General features: G+C 45.4%; 1 protein-coding gene across 1 annotated transcript in view; it reads right to left on the minus strand.

Moving 5' to 3' along the window:
• The window catches only part of ABCA4 (ATP binding cassette subfamily A member 4), a 124106-nt gene that overhangs the window by 28040 nt on the left and 71569 nt on the right, over positions 1-24497 (minus strand). The window contains exons 16-31 of the mRNA XM_086391299.1: positions 23264-23395; positions 22201-22340; positions 21589-21726; positions 20460-20653; positions 19297-19381; positions 15749-15954; positions 15332-15380; positions 10602-10861; positions 9869-9993; positions 9326-9424; positions 8351-8537; positions 5427-5521; positions 3905-3937; positions 2419-2524; positions 2215-2289; positions 1797-1966 (exon numbers count right to left, since the gene is read on the minus strand). Coding sequence (XP_086247425.1) covers positions 1797-1966; positions 2215-2289; positions 2419-2524; positions 3905-3937; positions 5427-5521; positions 8351-8537; positions 9326-9424; positions 9869-9993; positions 10602-10861; positions 15332-15380; positions 15749-15954; positions 19297-19381; positions 20460-20653; positions 21589-21726; positions 22201-22340; positions 23264-23395 — 2094 coding nt within the window. The remainder of the gene's footprint in view (positions 1-1796; positions 1967-2214; positions 2290-2418; positions 2525-3904; positions 3938-5426; positions 5522-8350; positions 8538-9325; positions 9425-9868; positions 9994-10601; positions 10862-15331; positions 15381-15748; positions 15955-19296; positions 19382-20459; positions 20654-21588; positions 21727-22200; positions 22341-23263; positions 23396-24497) is intronic.

A 24497-nucleotide genomic window follows, 5' to 3' on the forward strand; every position in this document is an offset into this window, starting at 1 on the left:
ATCCCCTTTCTTAACCTGAAGCTTGTCATCCCACGGGACTGTCTAAATCAAACTGGGTCAAGGTCAAGGTGAAGTGGAGATTTGTGTGTTTCCTGTTCTAGGTGATGTTGAACGTTAAGGTTATGTAATATATAACCATGTATGTAATATCATATGCAGTTCCCTGTTAATATGAAAGTCTAGACACATTTTCTTTGTATTACGTTTTCTAATTATTTGTTGATTGTGTATAGGAATGGATTTTTACCTCAAAAATATCATGCACTATAATGCTTTTATTAGTTCTAATAATTTGTCTATAGATACTCTTGAATTTTTAATGTAGACAAATACATGGTTTGTGAAAAGAAATACATTTTTAAAGGCAATAAGTTATTAAATCATGCATTTAAGAAACACATCAGAACACAGAGAAATGTTACATTATAATGTAAGTTTAAGTGAGAAGGGAACAGGATGGTTATGCAGGCACTTGGCAATATTTACTCTTTCCTGGATCAGATAGAAAGCATCTGCCTTACGGGGCAAGTATGGGCTGAAATCTAACCCAGCCTTCACATACGAGCCATGAACTCTAGTGTGGGCCATTGCCCACCTTGACAAAGGAACATGTGTTCATACTATGTTGCTTCAGTCATGTCCAACCCTTTGTGGCCCTGTGAACTGTAGCCCGCCAGGCTCCTCTGTCCATGAAATTCTCCAGGCAAGAATACTGGAGTAGGTTGCCACGCTGTCCTCCAGGGGATCTTCCTGACCCAGGGATTGAACCCATGTCTCTCTACATCTCCTGTATTGCAGGTGGGTTCTTTACCACTAGCACCACCCGAAGCACCCTTCACTAATTCCCACAAAAGCACTATATGTGCTGGTCGATGCCCCTGTTAAAATGACAGACAGCTTGATCCACACATATAGTAAGGTTAGAACAAATGATCAGAAGGAAACGCCAAAAAATGGTTATAGGAAATACCCTAAATTGTTGGGTTATAGAAACTTAGTTCTTAAAACTCTCTTCTATAAACGTTATTTAATGAACATATACTATTTTATATACTATTCTTATAATCACAAGGCTCCTATCTCATATTTCATATTCAAAAGTCTTGGCAGAAAGTACAGAAACTGAGGTTAAGTGGGAATGGACATAGACTACTTTTCCTCAGTCTAGGGCCTCAGTGGGTGTCCCAAGGAAGGTCCCTACGGCTTCAGATCCAAGTTTAGCCATGACCTTGGGCATGGTCAGTGCACTTGGAGTATACAGGGCCCCCTTACTGCCTTCCAGAAGGAGTCTGTACTAACAAAAGCACTCTAACCAAATATAGACCTTTGATAAGGCAAACATGCTACAAATTGCAAAAGAGCAATGTTTTTACTGCTTGAAGCTGAGCCTATGCTTTAGGAAGGTAAGGATATGTTGACAGTTCCAAAGCCTGACCATCTGGGGGAAATTACCGGAATCTAAGATAATCACTGCTGGGGCAATAAAAGATTTACTGAACTTCCCAGTCACTGGCAGTCATTTTGGATAATGGAAAGGAGACGCTTTGTGTAAGTTCCAGGAGCAATGTGTTACCAAAAGCAAAAAGGGAATGGAACCAAACATATGCTTACTTTCCAAATAAGTAAGGAGAAAGAATGGCCAAGCAGTTTGGCACAAGGAATCTTATGTTTCTGTGCACCCGATTAAACAAGCTTGCCATCCAGTCTGGCAGCGCCTGCTAGTGAGAATCCTCTTGCGGTGTTCAGAGTGGAGAAGGTGACAAGAACTCTGTGAGGCGGGGGGCACGGTGGCTTACACTGTGATCTCAGAGAGCTGCTCCTTGGTCAGGTTCAAGGGCTGGCTTATCACGGTGATGCCATACTCCTCGGGGCTCTTGTCCTTGTGCAGGCTAGCCCGTAAGATGGCGTTGTGGGCCACGTTGAGGAAGCTGACCAGAGCATGCCAACCTTTGTTGTTAAACCACACCTAGAGGACAGGAAGGTGGCTTCGTTAGGCTCTACTCCACAGGACACTCTGCATGAACAGCAGTATTTAAAGAAAAAATGAGCTGCAGGAAAAAGAATGGGAGCAGGAGGAAGGTTTTGGCAGCTGGGAGACATTTCATGCCTGATTCCAACAGGAGTGGGGGTGGAATTTAATTAAGCTGGGAAAATAAAACAGCCACCAGCTCATGTGAGTTTTTAGCTCTAGGGCAGATCAGGCAGGGCCAATACCTTAATATTGTCTTCAGTTTCTAGTTGTTTAAGGAAAGCAGGCATTTCTTTAGCAGCCTCTCTGGTCATAGGGCCCTAGAAAGCCATAAAAAACAAACAAGAGGGTTTTTCCCACTCCCCCTCACCACCTCTTCTTAGCACTCACGATCATTTCTATAAGTGGCCAGTTGAAAGTCCCACCAAATCTCCAGTCTGTTTACATACCCCGCTCACATTCATTAACTGGCCAAGGTCACTTAAAAATTCAACAAGTGCTTCTCCAGTGAAGGGGGGAGCTGGGAGCTTTCCTCCGACAGAAATTCCTCCATACCTGACAAGGGAACAAGAAGTCCTCAGTTCTATGTCATGTTCTATGTCATGAACCATGTGACCATGTGTGTGTACCTCATGGCTGCCATAGCTCTCAGTTTCTGTAGGAAAAGGTGCATTTTTGCAGGAATAGTCTGCACTAGTGGGAAACATGGCTTCACTTTACAAACCAACTTTTCACAGCTTCTTCCTTATCTCCAGGATGCAGTCCTGACTCCTTCTGAGCTTGGTGCCTGCCAAGCTCTCCAACTTCACCCTCCTTATGCCCGACCTCCAGTGGCCCATTCCAGCTATCCAGTCATGCCACAAGCTCAGCATGGTCTCTTTGCCTTTGCAGGGCTGCTAGTTTCTCTGGGTGCCTTTCCAACTCATCTGTCCTGTGTTATCTTCTCTTTGAGGTCTTCCCTGACTTTCCCCCCGTGCCGCTTCTATACTTTGCAGGTACTTCTAGTGTGCTGGACTCACCTGCCCAGTCTGCCATCCTCTCTTGGTGCCTCTCACCCATCCCTGCCGCAGGGAATCCCTCACCACTCCCTGCGTTGACTCCTATCTGGTCTTCAACTGCGATCCTAGCCTCGGGTCTCTCCCTGTCTAACACCCCCTCCACACTGGTGCCCTAACACTGGCCTGGGCGTGTCACTCTCTGGCTTAAAACTCTTCAATGGCAGCATAAAAGCCAAACTTCTCAACAAACACAACATATTGAGTAGGGGAGGCAGAGGAGGAGAACTTTATTTCTCAGAGACTCAACTTGTCCTCCCCACCTCCCTACCTTTCTGCTTCAGTTGAGGCCCCTCACTACCTTTTAGGGAATGATTCTGAAAGCTGAATTTTACTTTCATGGCCTGGATCCTGCCCAGGAAATCAAGTCAACATCAGCTCCACATTCATTCTAGAGGCCCTGTTCCTGAGGGACCCTAGGGAGGCCAGCTCACTCGTAGACTGTCTCTGGAGGATTCTCAAACCTCAGGAACCTCATGAACCTCCTAGATACCCAGGGACAGGGTGAGTCAGGGGCTGGGCCAGACTCCCGGAGCCTTAAATGGAATGGGCCAAGGAATGCCAGGGCGTAGGGAACTCGTGCTCTCGTTATAAACTGTTATTTGCTTGGAGGTTTTAGAACCTCCCTGGAGGGAGAGTGCTCTGGAACTCCTCTTCAGGAAGTATCCCCTCTTATTTATGTCCTCCAAGGAGATTCACTGCTGAGCATGTTCTGGGCATAGGGTGTCTGTAGCCACACGTCCCTTAAGACATGTCTTACGAATTCCTGGGCACGTACAGAACAGCTCATTCACATGACTGAGGTGTGACTTTTTTAATGTACAATAATTTAAAATAGATCACTCTGAGATTTTAATTTCTTACAAAAATAGTTTCTTACCTCTGTTCATTGACCCAGAATTTGCTCTTCAAACTGAAAGCCAAAACAAATCATACAGTGAATACAACAAATATACAGAAGTGTTGACTTTCTTTTCCAAATGCCCACTGGGGTGTCCCAGTCTTCAAGGGGCATTTTTGTATTTCCTGATAGCCCCTCATAGGCCAAGGGCTGAGCCTGAAAAAAATCTGTGGAGAAAAGACTGATATTTTCTAACACTTGCCCTCCAGTCACATCCTGACTGCTAGGCCTTCTGGCTGGCCCTGTTGTAAGGTCATCTATCAGATGATCTGGACCCAGGAAATATGACAATGACCATGCCAGCATGCAATGAAGGCTGCAGCCCTCCCCTCTTGCATCCGGCAAGAACAAGACTCTCATAATCACCTGCACGCTCAGAGGAAGTTCTGAATTACTCCTAGTGCAGAGTTAAGGGACTGACTTCCAGCCAACAAGGGACAAAATTACAAGATAGGAAACACACAGAACCAGCTCTAGTCCTCATAGTTCAGTCCTCACAAACTATCTTCACCACAAAGCACAAAATCCAAAATTCCACATTGCAAATGTGCTGCTGAGAACAAAGGGTGGGATGCGGTCATTGTTTACTGCATTATTGAATAAATTCTATGCACTCTGCTTGTATTTTCGTGCTCGAATGGTGTTCCTCATTTGCTAACTGCTGGCTTGGCACTCCTTTCTCAGCAGCTGCTTTCACCATCTGCAGTGTGTTGTAGTTAACTGAGTCCATTAATCCTTTGCTTAGGGACTGGGAGGGGAAGCAACTGAAAATATGCCTGAAGTTAGACAGTATGTTTTATTTTAAAATTCCAGAGAACATGGGGCTTAGACCAGGGTCCCCTATAACCCTTTCTCCATAGCATGCTCTTGTCTCACTGTTTGCTGTGATGGGGCTGCTGAAGTTGGTCCATCCTGGATGGAGCTCAATGAGAACAGCTGCAGAGCTGAGAGGAGTGCCTGGCATTGGAAAGGGCAGTGATACCGGGGCTAATTCACAGTTAGAGTACGACAGGTACAGTTAACCTGGACAACCTGTGGGCTCACACGGACTCTCTCCCACTGCCTCGCTCCTATCTTGGTCTCATTGTTTCTTTTCTCCTTGTTGCTTCTTACTTTTCCTTTTTTACTTCTCTCTTTGTCTTCTCCCTGTCCCCCTTACTCTCCTTCCTCCCTCCAAACTTCACCTCTCTTTTTGAACTACTTAAAATATGAGACTGTGTTTTGGAAAAATTCTATACTTTCTTATTTTACTTGTAGTAGTGCATGGGTTAAACTTTGCTTGGCCTAAACAAAACCAAAAACAGATCAAAATTAATCATAAGTTGCATTTGACTGGTATATGCCCCAGTTGTCTTTTCTATCAGTTGAGACTTTCAAATTAGGAAAAAGAAAAAATTCCACTGCCCTGATTGTTGAAAAGTCATGAGAGGAAATTATCTTCTGATCTTAGTTAATATTTTCCCAAGGGACCCAGGATGAAAAGTATAAAAAAGTATCTTACCTGCTTCGGATAAGAGCAGGATATGTTTTTACCAGGAAGTCGGAGACATTCCTGTCTGTAAGGTCCTGCAGAATTTCAGTGCTGCGTTGTATTCTCTGAAGCAAGGACATATCTGCATTAATTACTTCTGAATTTGAGGTGAAACTACTTGTTCTTTTCCAAAAATTATTTGTAGACTCAACTACTGGGAAGACAGTAAAGGATTGGTGTCTCCCTAGTTCCCACAGCAATGATGCGAAAGTCACTTTCGAGCCCTTTTTTTTCTTTATTCCATTGATGACCCAGGATAGTTCTCACTTCAGAATCAATCTCCAATCCAACTGCATGTCTCCAGCTCTACCATATCACCCTAGACCAAGTCTCCACCCAGGCATCACCTGGGCCTCTACAGACACTTCCAAACTGGTCTCTGCTTCCACCCTGGCCCTCCACAATCCATTCTCCATTCAGGAGCCAAACTGAGCTTAAAAAAAAAAAATCAATCAGAATATACCATTTGCCTTGCTTACCACACTCCAATAAGCCATAGGATCAGATCCAAATTTGTTACCAAGGCTGAGTTCACCTGTAGGTACCCCCTCGCTCCCTGACCTCCCCACTTCTGTTTCTCAGATGCACACCTCTCATTCCCTCCCTCTCCCCGGACAACCTCTCATGGCTAACTTGTCATCATTCAAATCTCAGCCCAAAGTTTATTCCTCAGAGAAGTATTTTCTGTATCCTGTCACACATGGTAGTATTGTCTTCACAACTTCATGTCTATCTGAAATTTTCCTTTCAATCTGTTTACTTGTCTTTGTCTGTAGGATAGGACACAAATTCTGTGAGAGCCAGGACTTTTTCTGACTTGTTAGCTGTTGTGTCCCCAGCAACCAGAATAGTATCTGGCATAGAGTTGACACAATAAATTGTGATGTGAATGAAAGAAATCAAACAGTGCCTTACAATTTACATCATTTTGAAAATCCATCTAGAACTCGAGGTAATCAAAAGATTTTAGAGAATTCAAAAGTGCGTGAGTTTGAATGAAAGAAATCAAACAGTGCCTTACAATTTACATCACTTTGAAAATTCATATAGAACTCGAGGTAATCAAAAGATTTTAGAGAATTCAAAAGTGCGTGAGTTTGACCACCAGGTGGCACTTTAAATATAAGAATACATAGCATTTAGTTTCTGGTCAGTCATGAACCTGGGTGTCAAGAGCGCCACCCAGAGGCAGACGTGTACAGTAAGTCGCCTCAGTCATGTCTGACTCTTTGTGACCCTATGGACTGTAGTCTGCCAGGCTGCTCTGTCCATAAGGATTCTCCAGGCAGGAATACTGGAGTGGGTTGCTGTGCCCTCCTCCAGGGGATCTTTCTGACCCAGGGATTGAACTCACGTGTCTTATGTCTCCTGCATTGGCAGGCAGGTTCCTTACCAGCTGAGCCATCTGGGACCCCTAAGAAAGTGTAGTTATCTTCAATTTATAAGTGAGGAAATTATCTCCAATTTATTAGAGAGGCTAAGTAACCCATCCATGGCTCTCTGATGCCAATGATGGTGCTCATTCCACTGCCTCTTGGGGATTTCTTCATTCATTCATTGGCAAATCATGAGAGATGACCATAGAGGACCCAGCTCTGTCCTAGTCAGCTTGGAGGCCTCTTATAAACCTTAGGCAAATTAAGACTTCTCTGGCCCAGCTCACTGTCTCTGAAACCCCATGGAGAAGCTCATTGTGATACATTATGGCGTTTAGAATTCCATGAGGATGCTGCTCAGAGCCAAGATTGCTGATATCCTTGAAAAACATAGATTGCTAACTCTGTGTGGTGTGCATGTGTGTGTATGTGTATGTATGACAATTACACAGCACATGGCAAACTTCTTAATTAAGATTGTTAATAAGTGTGCACTTGAATGGACACTACAACATTGTTTATAAGAGAAAAATGGAAAACCCACATGTTCAGCAATGAGTGAAAGTTGCTCATTCATGTCCAACTCTTTGCGACTCCATGGACTATGCAGTCCATGGAATTCTCCAGGTCAGAATACTTCCTGACCCAGGAATTGAACTAGGGTCTCCTGCATTGCAGGCAGATTCTTTACCAACTGAGCTATCAGGAAAGCGCCTATCAGCAGTGTGAGATGCTTGCTTGCTTGCTCAGTCACTTCAGTCATGTCTGACTCTTTGCGACCCCATGGACCTCGGCCCGCCAGGCTCCCCTGTCCATGGGATTCTCCAGGCAAGAATACTGGAGTGGGTTTCCATTTCCTTCTCCAGTGATAAAGTATGAAGTGAGCAAAGTGAGTGAGTGAAGTCGCTCAGTTGTGTCCGACTCTTTGCGACCCCATGGACTGTAGCCTACCAGGCTCCTCCATCCATGGGATTTTCCAGGCAAGAGTACTGGAGTGGGTTGCCATTGCCTTCTCCAATGAAAGATGAAATAAATTAAAGTAAATCCAAAGGATACGTAGGATAGTGTGCAGGCATACTATGATGAGGTAGGTGTATATTTACTGATGTGGACATATGTTCACGATATGTTATTGATAGCAGGTTTCAGGACAACATTTTGAATATAATCCTATTTGAACAAATAAAAACTAAATGTTATTGGTGGTTATTGCCAAGTGATAGGGTGAAATATTTTTGTTCTGACTTCTCTGTATTTTCTAATTTTTCTATAGTAAGCATGCATGATGTATTATTTTCTCAATACTTAAAGATATTTTCTTACTAGATTGAACGGGAGTGTTTAATGGAAATGAAACTCTTGGTCAGTGACTTCCTTCAGTTGGTGAGGACCCAGAGCCTCACTTAGTCCTTCACTTAGCTGTTAGTTTGAAATGTTAGTTGTCTAGAAACTCAGGAGGTGCAATGGCTGCTGTTGCAGGCAGGCTCAGGGCCCTGGTGGCCCCGGAGGTGGAGGTACCTGCGGGGGTGGGAGGCCCCCTGCGCCCTCAGGGCACTCAGGGAGCATGGTGAGCTTCTCTCTGGTGCTGCACCTGCAGGAAGGTGAAGGTTGGTCCGCTGTCCATTTCTGCTGTTGGAGCAAGTGGGTGACGTCCGGGGACACAGATGGAGTCTTCCAGGGGCTTGAATTTCCACAGGGGAACTCCCTCATGGAAGACAAGAGCATATTCCACAATCAGATCCAAAGTTTATAAAAACTCCTAAAAATGAGAAATAGCACCCAGCCCTTTCCTTCTTAACCATTTTTGCCCTTTCCTCAAACCCATGCATTTTCTTCTACTCTTAAAGGTTTCTGCTCAAGAAAAATCAAGACTAGAATTTTGTTGATTGACTAGGGGGTGTGGGTCTGGGCAAATTTTATCTGCTGGCAGCTCTGATAAGGGAACAAATACAAGAATTTGAAATTAGTCTATTTTGGTCCTCACAAATAACTCTGAAAAAGACTAGATGAAAAAAGCATTTAAAATTATACTGAATATTTTAAATTCTTGGTGTATTTCAACCACCAATGAATAAAAGCATGACTTTTCCTCTAGAACTCTCTTCTCTACACTGAAGGCAATATTGAAAGTTGGCCATATATGTAAGTAATACCATTCTAGATCCAATTACACAAGAGCATGCCCCCATCTCTCTCCTTCCTCCTTCAGATTCCTTTCGCATAAGTTGTGAGTAGCATATGTCAACTCAGTTTGGAACTTTATTGAGAATTATAGAAATAGAGACTTATCCAGTGATGCAGAGGCTTCCTGGAAGCTAGTGAACACCCCTGCACACAGGTGTTGAAGGAGAGGCCAGGTGAGTGCTGCTCAGGGATATGGAAGTGTCTGAGTAATATAGACGGGGTCTCGCCAACCATGCTGTCCTAGGCTCCCACTATTGGGGTCTCCCAGGGCAGCTGTTGGTGTTACAGCAGGGGAGCATAGGGACTTACGGAAGCCACTCTTCCTTCAGGCAGCGGTTACCAAAGCCTGGCTTATTCACAAGGACATCTGCAAGTGCTGAGAGCCATTCACTGTCCGGCTGGTCCATGCTAGACAGTGAGAGGGCATAGACAGTGGACATGTGACTGGGACACAGGAACAAAGCCACCAACATGCAACTCAACAGATGTCTACTGAATGGGTACTGTGTGCCAGGCCTGTACACAGGGCATAGGACACTGCCTTGATGTGGCTATGGGTCTCCTGAGAAGGGGGTAGGTAGGCTGCCTGAACATACTCAGGCCTTCTCTGCCTTACTTTCTCATCTGCCTTCTCTTTCCTTTACTCCTGGCAGTCTTGGGTGTCCACGTGGAGGTCACCTTTCCCAAGTGGCAGGTAAGTTATCTTTCTTTCCGAGGGCAGCCTGAGGACCCCTATCACACTGGGACTGTCCCAGAGAGTAGGAAGGTCAGGGCCCTACCAGTCAGCAGGGGACCCAAGGGCCCCACAACCCAAGGAGGTGAATGATGACCTTTGGGGACGAGTCTACACACCTGAAGAAGGTGTACTGCTGTCCATACATCCAGGGGTGAAGGGTCAAAGCAGGATATTCACCAAAAGGAGGGATGATGAGGGAAAGCATTAGAGCCAAAAACACAAAAGTGGCCGGGAGCACAATCTGTGGGACAATAAACATGGTAACTTAGGCTATGGTATGTTACACACACACACACACACACACACACACACACACACAGAGTCTTTTAAACATTTATCCGGCAGCCTCATAACTAGCCCCTAATAGAGATTAACATGATGGGCAGATGTGCAAAGGCAAGTTGTAAAGGAGAACAGAGAATGTTCCCCCCTTTGAAGGGTAGTTAAAGCAGGCCAGTATTGAACCCTAAAGTAGGCCAGTGCTCAGCCAGAGGTAAACCAGAGTTTCTGCATCTGAACAAAAAATCTAAAGAGAAAAAGCAGACAATGACGTAGGGTCTGCAAAAAATGAATAAAAACATGATTTTACCTTCCCTTGTAAGAATAAAACCAATATTAATATATTCATTATTATGCTATTTTCTCTGCTAAGTGTACTAGAATACTTACAAAGAAGCTTCATGTTACCAAGAAGAAGCAAAGGTTGGCAAGGAGAAAACAAAGCTGACAGAACCCAAAGATGGTAGCCGTGGCTATGTCTGACCCCACACGCCCAAGAAAGCCTGGGAGAGGATGGGGAGGCCAGGGAGGCCACGAGCAAACAGGCACAGCCAAAGACGGCAGTAATACCTGGGCCAGGAAGTCCTTGTGGCTGCGGATGGTGTGCTGGAACCTCTTGACCAGCAGTGCCTGCACGTGCTGGGCAATAAGCCGCGCTCCTGAGTTCAGTCGGCTGTGTCCCTCCCGCTCCGGTGGAGGCTGGCCCTCCGGGTGAGCAGCTGGCTCTCCGAGGTGGCTGCTGGAGCCCTGGGGAGTCTGTCCGGCCTTCTCGCTAGGACCCGAACAGGGGTGTCGAAGGTTGATGTTTTCTCTTTTCTGCTGAGTGCCTGCTGGTTTGGAGGATGGAATGAGTAACTTAGAAAAACATTCACAAGGTCAATTTTTTTTCTCACTGTGTTAGTTTTCCCTTCATCTAAGTTAGAAACAAAATATCTGTCAGGAAGGTTAATAAAATTTTTAAAATTCTACTTTCTGATATCAAATATTTTTGACAGAATTGCCTGAAACTGCTTAAAAAATCTCTATACAGTTAAAGAGGACAAGACAGAGAGGTTCAAAACATATAAGCAAAAAAAAAAAAAGTTTCAGAACAATACGTGTAATAAGATCATATTTATGTTAGCACATGTGTCATTTGGAAAGAAACACGTTTTACGTATACACATACACTCATGATGTATACACATGTGCAAAGTTCTGAAAGAATACCTGTTAATTGTTAAAAGATCACTTCAGGGGCAGAGCTGGATGGGGCAGGGGATGAAGTGGGAAGGGTTAGCCTTTTTTGTATTATTTGAATTTAACAGCAAAATATATTCATGTATAACCTGTGTTTCTTTCTATATTTTTAGAGGTCACCAAGAAGTAGAAAGTAGAAAGACCAACAAACTAGGAGTTGGCAGACCTGGGTGTGAATCCTGACTCTAACTAACTAGACGTGCAAATTTGTCTTAATGACTCAATCTGTCTGAATCTGAGTTTTCTCATCTGTAAAATGAAAACAAGAAAAGGGTTATTATGAAGATTAAATGAGCTAACACATGTGAATGTGCTTTATAAACCATCGCAAGTCATCAGCTATTTTGAAGCTAGAGTTAATTAAAATGTACTTGCAGAATGTGCTGTTGGACCTAGAGAGCTTAGAGGATGGCTGGCTGGCCCCCACGTCTCTCTCCTAACGTCCTCTAGGACAAGAACAACTGCAGAGGGAGCTGGGTCAGCTGAGTCATTCTTTCAGCTAATGTCCACAGGCACCTGCCGTGTACCAGGCTCACTACTCAGAGGGTGACCATCTGCAGGCTCGCTGACTACTCAGCACCAGCGCCCCAGTTCTGCCTCCTTTCTCCTGATCTGGGCTTGGCTTTGACGCCTTCGCTGTGGCTGGCCCTCCCTCTGGCAGGATTTCTGCTGCCTGTCTTCATGCCTGTCCTCTGAGCCGTGCTCTCTCCCTGAAACCCCATCCAGGCTGGAGGCCACTGTTCAGATCAGAGTTGAGGGCTTCAGGCCTGTTTGTCCCTGGCTCTCTGCTACCCTCTAGAGGCCACTGGCAATGAGACATCCTTCAGAAATGGCCTGGAGTCTCTTGGTACCATGCAATGTATGACTTCATAGACAGCCACAGCTCCTTCAGACTCTGAAGACAAGATCAGAAAAATGCCGGCCTCAAAAACAGCCCTTTCAGACAAATGCAATTAGCAATCTGAAAAATGGGAGACAGTAGGAGTGTGTAATTGAGGGCTCTAGATTTGAGAACTGAGACCAAGGAATAAGACTCAGAAGCCTATATGACTTTAAGGCAAGTCATCCAATTTATAAGAGCTGTCTCGCCAGATGTTCTTGCCTGGAAAGTCCCATGGACAGAGGAATCTGGTTGGCCACTGTCCATGGAGTTGCAAAGAGATGGACACAACTGAGTGACTAACACTTTTAATTTCTTTTCCCCAGGTGGGGCCAATCCCTGCCCTACCAGCCTCATAAGGTTATAGTGACAATCAAATAAAACAATGGATATTTAGTTTTTTGTAAAGTATAAGCTATGGCTGAGTTTGAGGTAAGAGATATTTGTAAGTGCTGAGATGAGGGTATTGCTGAATCATTAACAGAAATTGCATACTGTGTTAAGACTTAGCATGCTTTAACTCATTTAATTCTCTCAATAACCTAGCTATGACAAAGCTAGACAGTGTATTAAAAAGCAGAGACATCACTTTGCCAACGAAGGTCTGTCTAGTCAAAGCTATGGTTTTTCCAGTAATCATGTATGGATGTGAGAGTTGGACCATAAAGAAGCCTGAGTGCTGAAGAATTGATGCTTTTGAACTGTGGTGTTGGAGAAGACTCTTGAGAGTTCCCTTGGACTGCAAGGAGATCAAACCAGTCCATCCTAAAGGAAATCAGTCCTGAATATTCATTGGAAGGACTGATGCTGAAGCTGAAGTTCCAATACTTTGGCCACCTGATGTGAAGAATTGGCTCATTAGAAAAGACCCCAATGCTGGGAAAGATTGAAGGGAGGAGGAGAAGGGGATAACAGAGGATGAGATGGTTGGATGGCATCACTGACTCAATGGACATGAGTTTGAGCAAGCTCCAGGAGATGGTGAAGGACAGGGAAGCCCGGTGTGCTGCAGTCCATGGGGTCACAAAGAGTTGGACATGACTGAGTGAGTGAACAACAACCTTCAAAGGTGGATACTATTATCATCCCCATTTGGCATATGAGGAAACTGAGGTACAAAGAAACTAAATATTAATAAGTACTAGGGATATAATGTACGACATGATAAATTTAATTAACACAGCTATATGTTATCCATGGAAGTTATTAAGGGAATGAATCTTAAGAGTGTTCATAAACAAAAAAAGAGGCTAAGTATCTACCCAAAGGGGCTTCTGAGGTGGCACTAGTGGTAAAGAACCCATCTGCCAATGTAGGAGACATAAGATGCGGCTTAGACCCTTACCTAGGTCGGGAAGATCTCCTGGAGGAGGGCATGTCAACCTACTCTAGTATTCTTACCTGGAGAATCCCATGGACAGAGGAGCCTGGCAGGCAAAGAGTCGGACGTGACTGAAGCAACTTAGCACACATGCACCCAAAGCCACTCAATCAACAAATTATAGAATTCAGGTTTGGTGTTTGGCCTGCTTCATTGTAGAGGCTACACTTAACTCCTACCTCTGTCTCTTTGGAATATCCTATTCTATTAATATATCCAGAATGATCACTCTTCTGATTTATAATTTATTCTTCTTCTTCTGCTGCTGCTGCTAAGTCACTTCAGTCGTGTCCAACTCTGTGTGACCCCACAGACGGCAGCCCACCAGGCTCCCCCGTCCCTGGGATTCTCTAGGCAAGAACACTGGAGTGGGTTGCCATTTCCTTCTCCAATGCATGAAAGTGAAAAGTGAAAGTGAAGACGCTCAGTCATGTCCAACTCTTCATGACCCCATGGACTGCAGCCCACTAGGCTTCTCCGTCCATGGGATTTTCCAGGCAAGAGTACTGGAGTGGGTTGCCATTGCCTTCTCCGAATTTATTTATTCTTCTAAGAGGACTAATTATTAAGCAGAAGCACTCTGTGCAGATTAAAGGCCCCACTTCTTGAGTTCATCATAGTTTCTAATATAAATTATCATGTTTTCACTCTGGTCTTGGTTATGGGAGTTTTTGCCCTTGGGTGGGTTGCGGGAATTTAATTCCTGTGTCTGAAAAGCTGGAAAGAAGACCTGGGCCCTGTGGTGAGGTGCTCTCACTCCCTCCAGAGCACTGTTCTTTACTCCCCACCCTGCCCAGATGGCCACCTCTTCTGGCCACCACACAATCTACCTGGATCCTGGCACACATTTGGGCTGATATATTGGACCACTGATAGTTCTAGACATAGCCGGGATCACTTACAAAGCAAGACGAAAACCATGACTTAAGAGCAGGCACCAGAAACAGAGAGGAAACAATCTTTGTACAGGAAAATGCTGTGGTATGTCACACTTGGTAGAAAGAGGTAACCAGTGGCAGGTGCCCACGTCAGCAAAGGTGAATTGCTTCAGAGCTCTGCCCACGACCAAGGAGAGGGAAATGGAACAAGAAGGGAGAAGCCAGGGAGAGGATTTTATCAGACTGGGTGGATGCCAGTTTTTCTATCAGAAGTGGCCTGTGTTGTGGCAGTTAAGTCCTTCTGCATGTCCATCCTCCCATTCTCCGTCCTCCACAGTAAAGACCACTTAAGTCGTGAGTGCTTTTTGTGGCTCTGAGATTTGGTAGAAATTGTGGAAGGGGATAAGAAACCCCCAGAACCCACAACATTTATGGTCCCCACAGTTTCAAAATTCCTCAGGGCACTAAATGAGGGCTCAGAACCATTTTATCTCCATCTCAAAGAGGCCAGGTGTCCTAGCTGGCATCTGGATTGTACTGTCTCTAAGAACTCTGTGAGCTGTCACTCCTGCAGGCAGAGTGGATCATAGGCCTGGTAGAGAGAAGAGGAGAAGATGAGGGTGGTGATGTGGAAGGAACAGGAGACCAGGAAGCGGGATGTGAAGCTTGGGGGTGGCAGAGCTCCCAGCCTGACCTTCTTAAGACTCCCGATTCACCTAGCATCTTCCCACCTGGACCCAATTCCACTTACCTTTCCTGTGTCATATAACCAAGAACTCAAAAGGCCTGTTATTTGGGGGTCAGATAAATAGGATGCAGGAGTGTTAGCTACTTTGTTGTTTCATGAGTTTATCCTTAGATTTTTGAGATAGAGCATAAGGGTTTAGTGAGGGGACAAACTACACACTTGGGGGCACCATACCAGCAAACAGATGTCCTGAATCCAAATCCTCTGTGATCTTCAGGAAAATCTGTCCAGAAAGAAAAAGAGAATTTGATTCAGGCGTTCCCAGTCTATAAAAAAATCTAACCCAGGCTCAGTTCTGTTGGGTATTGCTTCATAATGGGAAGGGAATACATTATGACTCTTTATCTAAGAACATATTCTTCTGTAAATACAGAAGTGTGTGCACATGGTGACCACAGCTATGTAAAATATGTGTGAGTATGGATGAAGGCAGGAGGAAGTAAGCCAAAAGTGAAGACAGCTGCTACGCTTGGGCAAGGAATTATGGCTTTTTGCTTTCACAAAATTTCCCTTCTAGACTTTTGTGTTAGACTTTGGCAAGGAACTACCTCTCTGGTGCCTGACAGAAACCAGCGGGAGTCTCTGCCTCACCTCTTCCAGGGGAGTGTCAGAAATTCCAAAACTGCTGAGTCCCAGGTCAGCCAGCGTCTCCTCCAGCTCTCTGAAAAGGCTAGCATATGCTCTCTGCTTGAAATTCTTATTTGGAAGAAGGAAGATAAGTTCTTGACCAATGCATTCTACCAGCTTCGCCTCTGGAACATGGTGGTGAACCATATCCGTCAGTTCATTCACATCCCCTAAGACAAGAAAAAGGCTGACATCAACTGTTTTCCAGAAGCTGGAAGACAGGGAGCTTACCCAGGTCCTCTACTTTCTTCTGTTTTGCGTTTGAGGAAGGCCCATCTCCTTTATCAGTAGTGACTCTTGTGGAGGAATATTGCTCCATCATGTCTGTTTTTAACTTAGTAGACCCTGTGACAGGCACTGAAAGGGAGATGGAGATGGAAGCCAACTCCCCCCAAATTAGCTGTGTAACCTTGGGGAGCTCACATAACATTCCTGTGCCAGTTTTCTCCTTTGTTTGATCAAATGTTCTGTTCTTTACTAGCTATATGGAACATCAGGCAGGTCATACCATAGTTTCTTCATCTGCGTAAGAGAAAAATAGTGGCACCCATATTATTGTTACGTGTGAGGCTTGGATGAGTTAATCTACAGAAACCACTGAGAATGTTGTGTCTGGCCCACAGATGAGTGATAGCTGCTCTTCTTATCATGAACATCATCTGAAGTAAGAAAGCTCTTGTCATCAATGTTGCTCATTCTTAATCACCACAAACCTGAGTCAAAATTGCTTTCATTTTTCTGGTCTGGCCAAAGGGGTGTGTGTGTGTGTGTGTGCACCAAGTTGCTTCAGTCATGTCCAACTCTTTGCGACCCTATGGGCTGTAGCCCACCAGGCTCCGTTGTCCATGAGATTCTCCAGGCAAGCATACAAGAGTGGGTTGCCATGCCCTCTTCCAGGGGATCCTCCCACCTCAGGGACTGAACTCACTTCTCTTATGTCTCCTGCATTGACAGGCAGATTCTTTACCACTAATGCCACCTGGGAAGCCCCAAGGTATACGGGACTTGACCAAGAAGTAGACCCGGACCTGGTGACCAAGCTAGATGAGAACCCCACTTCCTACATCACACACCCAGGCCTGGCCCAACTTTTTGGAGGACTGCACCACTTCCCTTGGAATTGCATCTGCTTCCTCAAATAAACAAAAAATCCCAGCTCACAGGAAATGCAGAAGGAGATTGAGAAGCTGTGGAGAAGGACCAAGGGATGGAGTGCAGGAAGCACAGCATGGGGTAAAGGGAAGTATCCAGTATCAGGTATTTACCTGATATACTCATGCAATCAGAACTGAATTTTATGCATGAGCATAGGTTACTTTAAAATTAAAAATCTAGGGATTTCCCCAGCAGTCCAGTAGTTAAGACTCTGCCTTCCAACGCAGGGGTCACAGGTTTGAATCCTGGTCAGGGAGTAATATCCCACATGCTGCAGGGATGGCCCCGAATTAAACAAATAAAAACACTTGTTAAAAATCTAATTAACATGCATTTAAAGAGACAGTTCCCTAGCATACTGTTCTGAGAAGCAGGTCAAAGGGGAAGGGATTCTGGGCACCTAGAGCCTAACTCTTGGTGTGTTTTGTGAGTAACCCTCCCAGAGTCAGGATCACCCAGTGAGTTCTCTTCTTTCTTTGTTTCAGAAATGACTCAAGAGGAGGGATTTCGTGGCTTTCAACCCAAATCCTTCTGCCTAGCTGGACTGGAAGGCTTGTTTTATGTCAAACATGCAAATGAGGCTCAATTGTCTACAGTTCCAGATGACTTCATGCAGGGGCTAGAGGGCTCCTCGTGGGAGGAAGCAGCTCTGCCCTAACTTCTCTCCGGGGGTCACGTTCATTGTTCTCTGAGGAAGGAAATCGAACCTGAAGCTGCTGGATTCCCAGGAATTGTGTCTTAGATGTGTGTGTCAGCCTTTCCAGAAGTGGTCCTTCTGGGCGGCAGGGCTTTCAGCATCTGGCAAGGGGGTCTGCCAGTGTGTGTGGTTTGCGAGTCTGTACGAGTGGAAAGCCTCTCAAGGAGCTAATGGGAATTGAAATGATCTTCCTTCTCTTGTTTGGGGCACAACAACTTACTGTGCTTCCCACTATTCACAGCATCCCTCTTCTATTCAAAGAAAATAAACCTTTATTTAGAAATAAAGTAATAGTTAAAGAATTTACCCCACCCAGCAGGCTCTGTTTGCATATCGACTTTGGGGTGTGTGTTTCACTTCAGTCGTGTCTGACTCTTTGCAACCCCGTGGACTGTAGCCTGCCAGGCTCCTCTGTCCGTGGGATTCTCCAGGCAAGAATACGTGAGTGGGTTGCCATGCCCTCCTCCAGGGGATCTTCCCAATCGAGGGGTCCAACCCATCTTCTTATGTTTCCCGCTTTGGCAGGCAGGTTCTTCACCACTAGTGCCACCTGGGAAGCCCCCATAATTAAACATGTTCATTTCAAAAAAATTATTTGGAAAGCAGGGAGGGGCCTATAGCAAGGCAGACTAGGAAAAAGACACAGAAATGTTCTAAGAAGATATGTGCGTGTTCACCACAGGTTCTGTCAGCGCGAGAGAGGGTGAGAGAGTAAATATGATGCACCTCCGGGCATTTTCCCTCAGCTTTAAGCATAGTGCACAAACTGCCTGTTTTCTTGTTTCAGATTTTAGTTAGAAAAATATTTGTGCTTAGGAAACTTTGTCTTTAAAAAGCAAATACTTTCCCCTTAACTTGAATCAGCACGTAGGTTTAGTTTTGTTCCTACTTAGGAATATGGGGAATATGGTATTCCAATTCTGAGGACAACCCCTCCCCGTCCCTTCTCCTCCACCCAGGCCGCCCCTCCACCGCCCCCAACCAGGGAAGGATGAGAGGCAGGCATTAGCGGAGAATAGAAACAGCTGTTGACAAGCACTCTGGGGCCAGGAAGTCATGGCCCCATGAGTGCTTCCACAGTGAGAGTCTCTGTTTTGCATCTTTCTGGAGGTGGAGGTGCCCCTTACAAGGTTTAACACACTGTATCTAATCCAAGGGAGAATCACTCAAAATTAGGAAACTGAGAGAAAATCTGGGAGTGTAACAGGGCTATGCATTAACCCACAGATTTGGCATCTACACCATGCAACCTGACTCTCTGGAGAAGTTCACTGTGAGGGCTGTGCATCGCCGAGGCTCATAGGCTCCAGCTGGCACCATTCGAAGACCTCCTCTCCAGATACTGAGGAAAGTGGCTTGGATCCAGGCAGGGGGACCCCAGAAACACAGGCTTAGTATGGGCAAGGGCGAGGAGTAAACAAAGACTGGGTTCCTCATTAAAGGGAGAGGGCTTGTAAGCCCAAGACTTCAACATTCTTTGGGAATGGAGGAGGAGACAAAAACTCAAAGAAGAAGATGAGCAACTGCATGACTGTGAGCTTGAGAAGCACACAGAGTGTTCTCTTTGCTCCCATTGAAGTGCTCGACAGCTGGACACACCAACAAGACCTGGAGATGATGGCCAGACCAGGACCAAGGGACAGTCTGCTTGAGTCCTTACCGTCCAAGACTTGTTCTGGAGTTATCGCCTCGGCACAGGCCGGACACCTGACGGAGAAGCCCTTAGACGCACAGCTGCAGGTCGCCTACGAGAGACGGGCGGGAATCACTCCTACAGCGCCTCCCTGATGCCCCTGATGCCCACCGCTGTCACCACCGTGCTTTGTCTCTCACATCAAGTGTGCTCAACACATTTTTCTTCACTGTTTTAATCTATTACTTCATCTGAACATTTGAGGGTGTGGCTATCTGATTTTGTTCTGAGAGTGTGTGAATCAGGCACGGAGAGAGCATTAAAGGATTCCTTTGGCTTGTCATCACTTATGTGACAGCTGTAGGTCAGCCCATGCGAGACTTTCTGCTTCTCCCTCTCTGGGGATGCACACTGGGCTGTGGAAATCTACCCAGAGCTGGAAAACCCAGAAGCAGCCAGACACCTGAACTACAGGGCTGAAGGCGTAAATGACGCTATAACACAATAAAACAGGCATGACAGGACAACTGGAAGGTGAGCAGTGCCTTTTTAGGAGCCCAAAGCACATTTATCATACTTGATCTCATTTATCTTCACCACATCCCTGGAAAGCAGAGTGGGAATTATCAGCTTCACTTTCTATGTGGAAAAAACCCAACAACAATGAGGAATTAAGGAATTTGCTTAAGGCGACACAGTCTGTTCACCTTGAAGCCCACACTTGAACCTGGGATTCTTGACACGCTGAGGTGGTCTCTGCTGGGTGGCACTTTTTTCGTGTCACCATTTCCAGGTTATAGTTACTAGGGAAGCTTTTTCTTAGCTTTCATTTGCCAATGGAATTTGGGTTTAACTAGCTAACATAAATGTTTGAATGAAAAAAGAAAGCTTGAATAACTACTGTCCTTTAAACAGTGTAACCTTGCAGAGTAAGTCATTCCCTCCCTTCTATGTTGCATGAAACCATGTGTGTAGTTTAGGATTCTGGCCTGTAATAATTTCAGGTCTTTTAAGCTAGTTGGTTAAAGCATTTCTGTAGGGGAGTTCAGAATGTTCTTTTATCAAAATCTACAAATAGTTCCAGAAACAAAGAGGTCAGTTCTGCTAGCTGGAGTCTGATTTGGGTAGAAGTGTCTGGAATGACGTTCCTTCTCACCCAGGACAGGCTCTTTCCCTGGACAGACACAAACCTCGTGGCCTCTTCCTTGGCTCTGAATAGTCTTCATCCTGCGCACCAAGGTTAAGTAGAAGCCTGTGCCAAAGCAGTTCTTCAGAAACAGTGGGGTTCCAGAGCAGTAGAGCCGTCCCTGGGATATGATGGCGATGCGGTCCCCGAGGATGTCGGCCTCGTCCATGTGGTGAGTGGACATGATGATGGTTCTGCCTGCAGAGGCAGGGGTCAGGAGAATTACCAGGCAAGCCTGGGTATGGATGGGAGAAAGTGTATAGCAAACTCCATATTCCATGGGTTGCAAAACTGGGAGTTAATAAATAAAAACAAGTATTCTGCAATACAGGCTAGAATATTAGAATAAAAAATAACAATAGCTACCACTTTATAGCATCCTGCATATTGTAAAGCGCTATTTTATAGAGTATTTCTTCCTTAGCATAGGGCCTGATGCAAATAAACCACCATGTATGGGACATATTTATTACTGTCAGTCAGTATCTACTGAGTTCTATAGTATATTCTCTGGATCATTAAGTGCTACACTTATCATCTCTGCAAAGAACACACACACACACACACACTCACACTTACATTCTTTCATACTAGAGATGTCCTTAAAATAAAATGGTAATGAGGATTCCAAGAAGGCAAATACACCACAGGCTTAAACCACACTGTTACTTTTATGGTGGCTCTGCTTGCTGTCTTGTCTGGGTCTGTGCATCTGGTTTCAGGTGCCATGACAGAGGAGGGACCGTCCCACTGAGATATTTCCATCCACAGCACTGAATATAGGCTCCTCACCCTCACACCTGGTTTTCGTAGATAATTCGGGTCCATTTGTCAAAGGGAATTTTACTTACAGCTGCTCCCATTGTTCCAGGCAGAAGGGTTTTGGGTTGAGAGAACTTTCTAGTGCATTTTGGGAAGTAGGCTGCTTCCTCAGTAATTCCCTGCTTATATTTGGGTAAAAAAAATCTCAGGAGGCTTCACCTGGAACTTAGACTCCCCAAGCCAGTGATAATGCCACATCTGAGTGTAGTTGTGGCTGTTACTACACTGAGTTGCAAGGTGCCAGGTGTAAGAGAGTAGATCACACACATTCAACCTCAGTGAGAGCACAGGTGATGTGCAGTGGCCATTACCTGAGCGATACTTCAGGAGCAGGTCCCAGATTGAGCGACGTGAGTAGGGGTCCACCCCAGAGGTGGGCTCATCCAGAACCACCACCTTGGCATCTCCCACGAAGGCAATGGCCACAGACAGCTTCCTCTGCACGCCACCTAGAGGGACAAGGCGGCAGGGTCACGGGAGCTGTGAACCATGTGAAGGAATGGCCCAGGGCTGACCACATAAGGAAGGTACCTTAGATCCAGCAGCAGCTTCAAGCTGCCTTCTTAGATGTCCACAGTGTTCAGAACCCTAGTGGTTCAGGCCTTATAATACACAACAGAAACTCCCTGCCTCCCAGGATCAGACCATGTGAAGATTGTTCTCACATTTTTAGTTCAAACACATAAACCTCAGAGCACATTAGAGCCCAGGCTGCTGCAGGATAGTGTTCTATGTAGAAAATAATCCAGAGTTGGGTTTCTCTTAGATGCTCAGAATAACTTTATAGATTATTCCAACCCTTAGGAGCTCTCCTGTTACAAGTTTAAGAACACACACACAAGCACACATGTATATATACAAGGCCCTGTGCACTGGGAAACCGTGGATTGGCCATCCGAGGCCCATTTTCCAATACCAAGCACCTGACAGATCCTGAGCCTCTTCGTTCCTCTTGTGGTGGAGGCCTGTGTCCTCCAGCATTGCTTCCATCTCCAGCTGGGCCTCGTCCCAGGACCTCCCTTTCAGCTGTGCGTAGAACAGGATGTGTTCAGCCACGGTGAGGCTATGGGGATGGGGCAGCGAGAAACACAATGCGCTCAGCATTTCCACTTGTAACAATTTACCTTATAGAGATAATTAAAGATGAGCACAGAGGTTTAGCAATCATGATGTCATCATGGTGTTGTTCATAACAGAAAAATGAGACAAAATACTGATCCTACCAAAATATCTGGCAGCTTAAATAGCACATTATACAATGGAATAATACATATACATTAAAAATAATTTTAAAGAAGAATACATAACAGCATGAAAAAATGTTCATGATATCTTAGGTTTAAAAAAGCATTAAAATAGCAGGTTACTAAATGGTAAGCAGAGTTTTCTCTTTTATAATTTCAGATATATGTATAGCTATACATGCATAAGAGAAAGCTTTGAAAAATTATATATCAAAGTGTTAACAGTGGTTTCCTATGGATGGTGAAATTACAGGTGATTTTTAGTTTCAATCTATATTGCCTTCCTTCCTGTGATCCCTCCTTCCTTTATTCAATGACTGTATATAATTTTTTATATAAGAAAAGTTTGGGGAAAAAAGCAACTGAAAAACTTCCTCAAAAGTCGGTTTTTAATGCCTGGCTGAAGAGTAAAACAGGAGCCATGTCCCCTCTGTGTGTCCCTTCGTGGTCCCTGAGAGTGACCAGACTTCTGGGCAAGTTCTGAGGAAGGGGCCCCAGGACCAGCCACCCTGGCAGAGAGAAGGTAGTGCCAGTCTCCTGAGCATGAGAGAAACAGTCTCATGTTCTGAGGGACCTTCTCAGTGCCAACAGGACAAAGGACCCCAAATGTGGGGGAAGTCACTGAAGAGTATGGCCTCTGGCCCCAGAGCCAGCATCCCTCAGCTGCACTCTAGGGAACATGTTAGGGGAGGGCAAGGTGAGGTTAGGGCACCGGGAGGGTCTCGGTTCCTGTTCTACTTACTGGTGGAACAGGATGTTGTGCTGTGGACACATGCCAAGGCTCTGCCGGATAGCATCCAGGTTGGTTTCAATGTCCTTTCCCCCAACAAGCACAGTCCCGGATGTCGGTGGCAACAGACCGGTCACGATGGACCTGCCAAAAGCAGAAATTAGTGGCAGAGAGCCTGGCCTTTGGAACACCTTAGGATAGCAGCCTCCACCCCAGGGTCAATGAGGACTCTCAGTAATTCTACCCATGCCTCTCAGTTAAACGCAAACCATCACTAGTGGCAGGAACCAACAGTTTCCCAGACAGGGCTTAGCACTAGTGTGTCCTCAGGGCCCCCAGGAGGGTGAGTGCATCTGCCGTCCTTCTGTGCTTCTCTTACGCCCTTGTGCTCACAGGCAGGTGCCGATGGGCCTCTGGGGTTTCCAGATGCAGAATGCTCGCTTATAGCCAGAGATCCCTCCCCAACTCAGCCATCACAGCTCCTGGCGCTGTGGGGGCTCAGTTAAAGGCATTCAGCACATGGGTCTGTGTTTTGCCTGATGTCACCATCACAAAGTGCAAGGTCTTGGTGAGAAGCCCAAGCATTCAACACGTATTTGTTAATTAGTTGATTGAACCCAGGCCTGGGAATTCTCACAACAATTTTGGATCCAAAGTAAGAAAAAGCCCACCACCACTGTTAACTTATTTTTGTAAAATGGGAAATGATGACTCTCACTTCATGGGGTATTTTGTGAGGATTAAATACAATTATTACCTCTAAAGCGCTTAGAACAGTGCTAGCATAAAGGAAGAGTAAAAAATGTTATACTACTTTTATTAAGCATTGTGTTCCAGCCCCCAGGTGATGTTGCGTTTCTCATGCATGAAGTAATATACTTGTGTTTGGGGTCCTCTGACCATATTAGTTAACAAGGAGAGAAATGAGATGGGTCAGTGCTGCTCCTCCCAGCTTTGTTCCTGAGTCAGATACAATCTCAGACTCTCTAAACTTGTCTGTTGGATCAACCACTAGAGGGAAACAGAACCAAGTGGAATGGCACCAGCCCCACATTCCATTGGCACTGAACCCACCCTCAGAGAACATTCCAACACAGGGTGTACACGGCTGTTCCTTCCTGGGGCTCTGCAAAAAGCCAACGGACTTGATGAGTGCATTCACATGGGTTCCCTGCCCCTTGAAAGGGCCGCCCCTGCTGTTTCTTGGGGAACCTTAGATGGCCATGTTCTCTTTACTGCAGATGGC

The sequence above is a fragment of the Bos grunniens genome, chromosome 3 (assembly GCF_055505025.1).
Source record: "Bos grunniens cultivar Pamir isolate PY7600 chromosome 3, Bosgru_T2T1.0, whole genome shotgun sequence".
Lineage (NCBI taxonomy): Eukaryota > Metazoa > Chordata > Mammalia > Artiodactyla > Bovidae > Bos > Bos grunniens.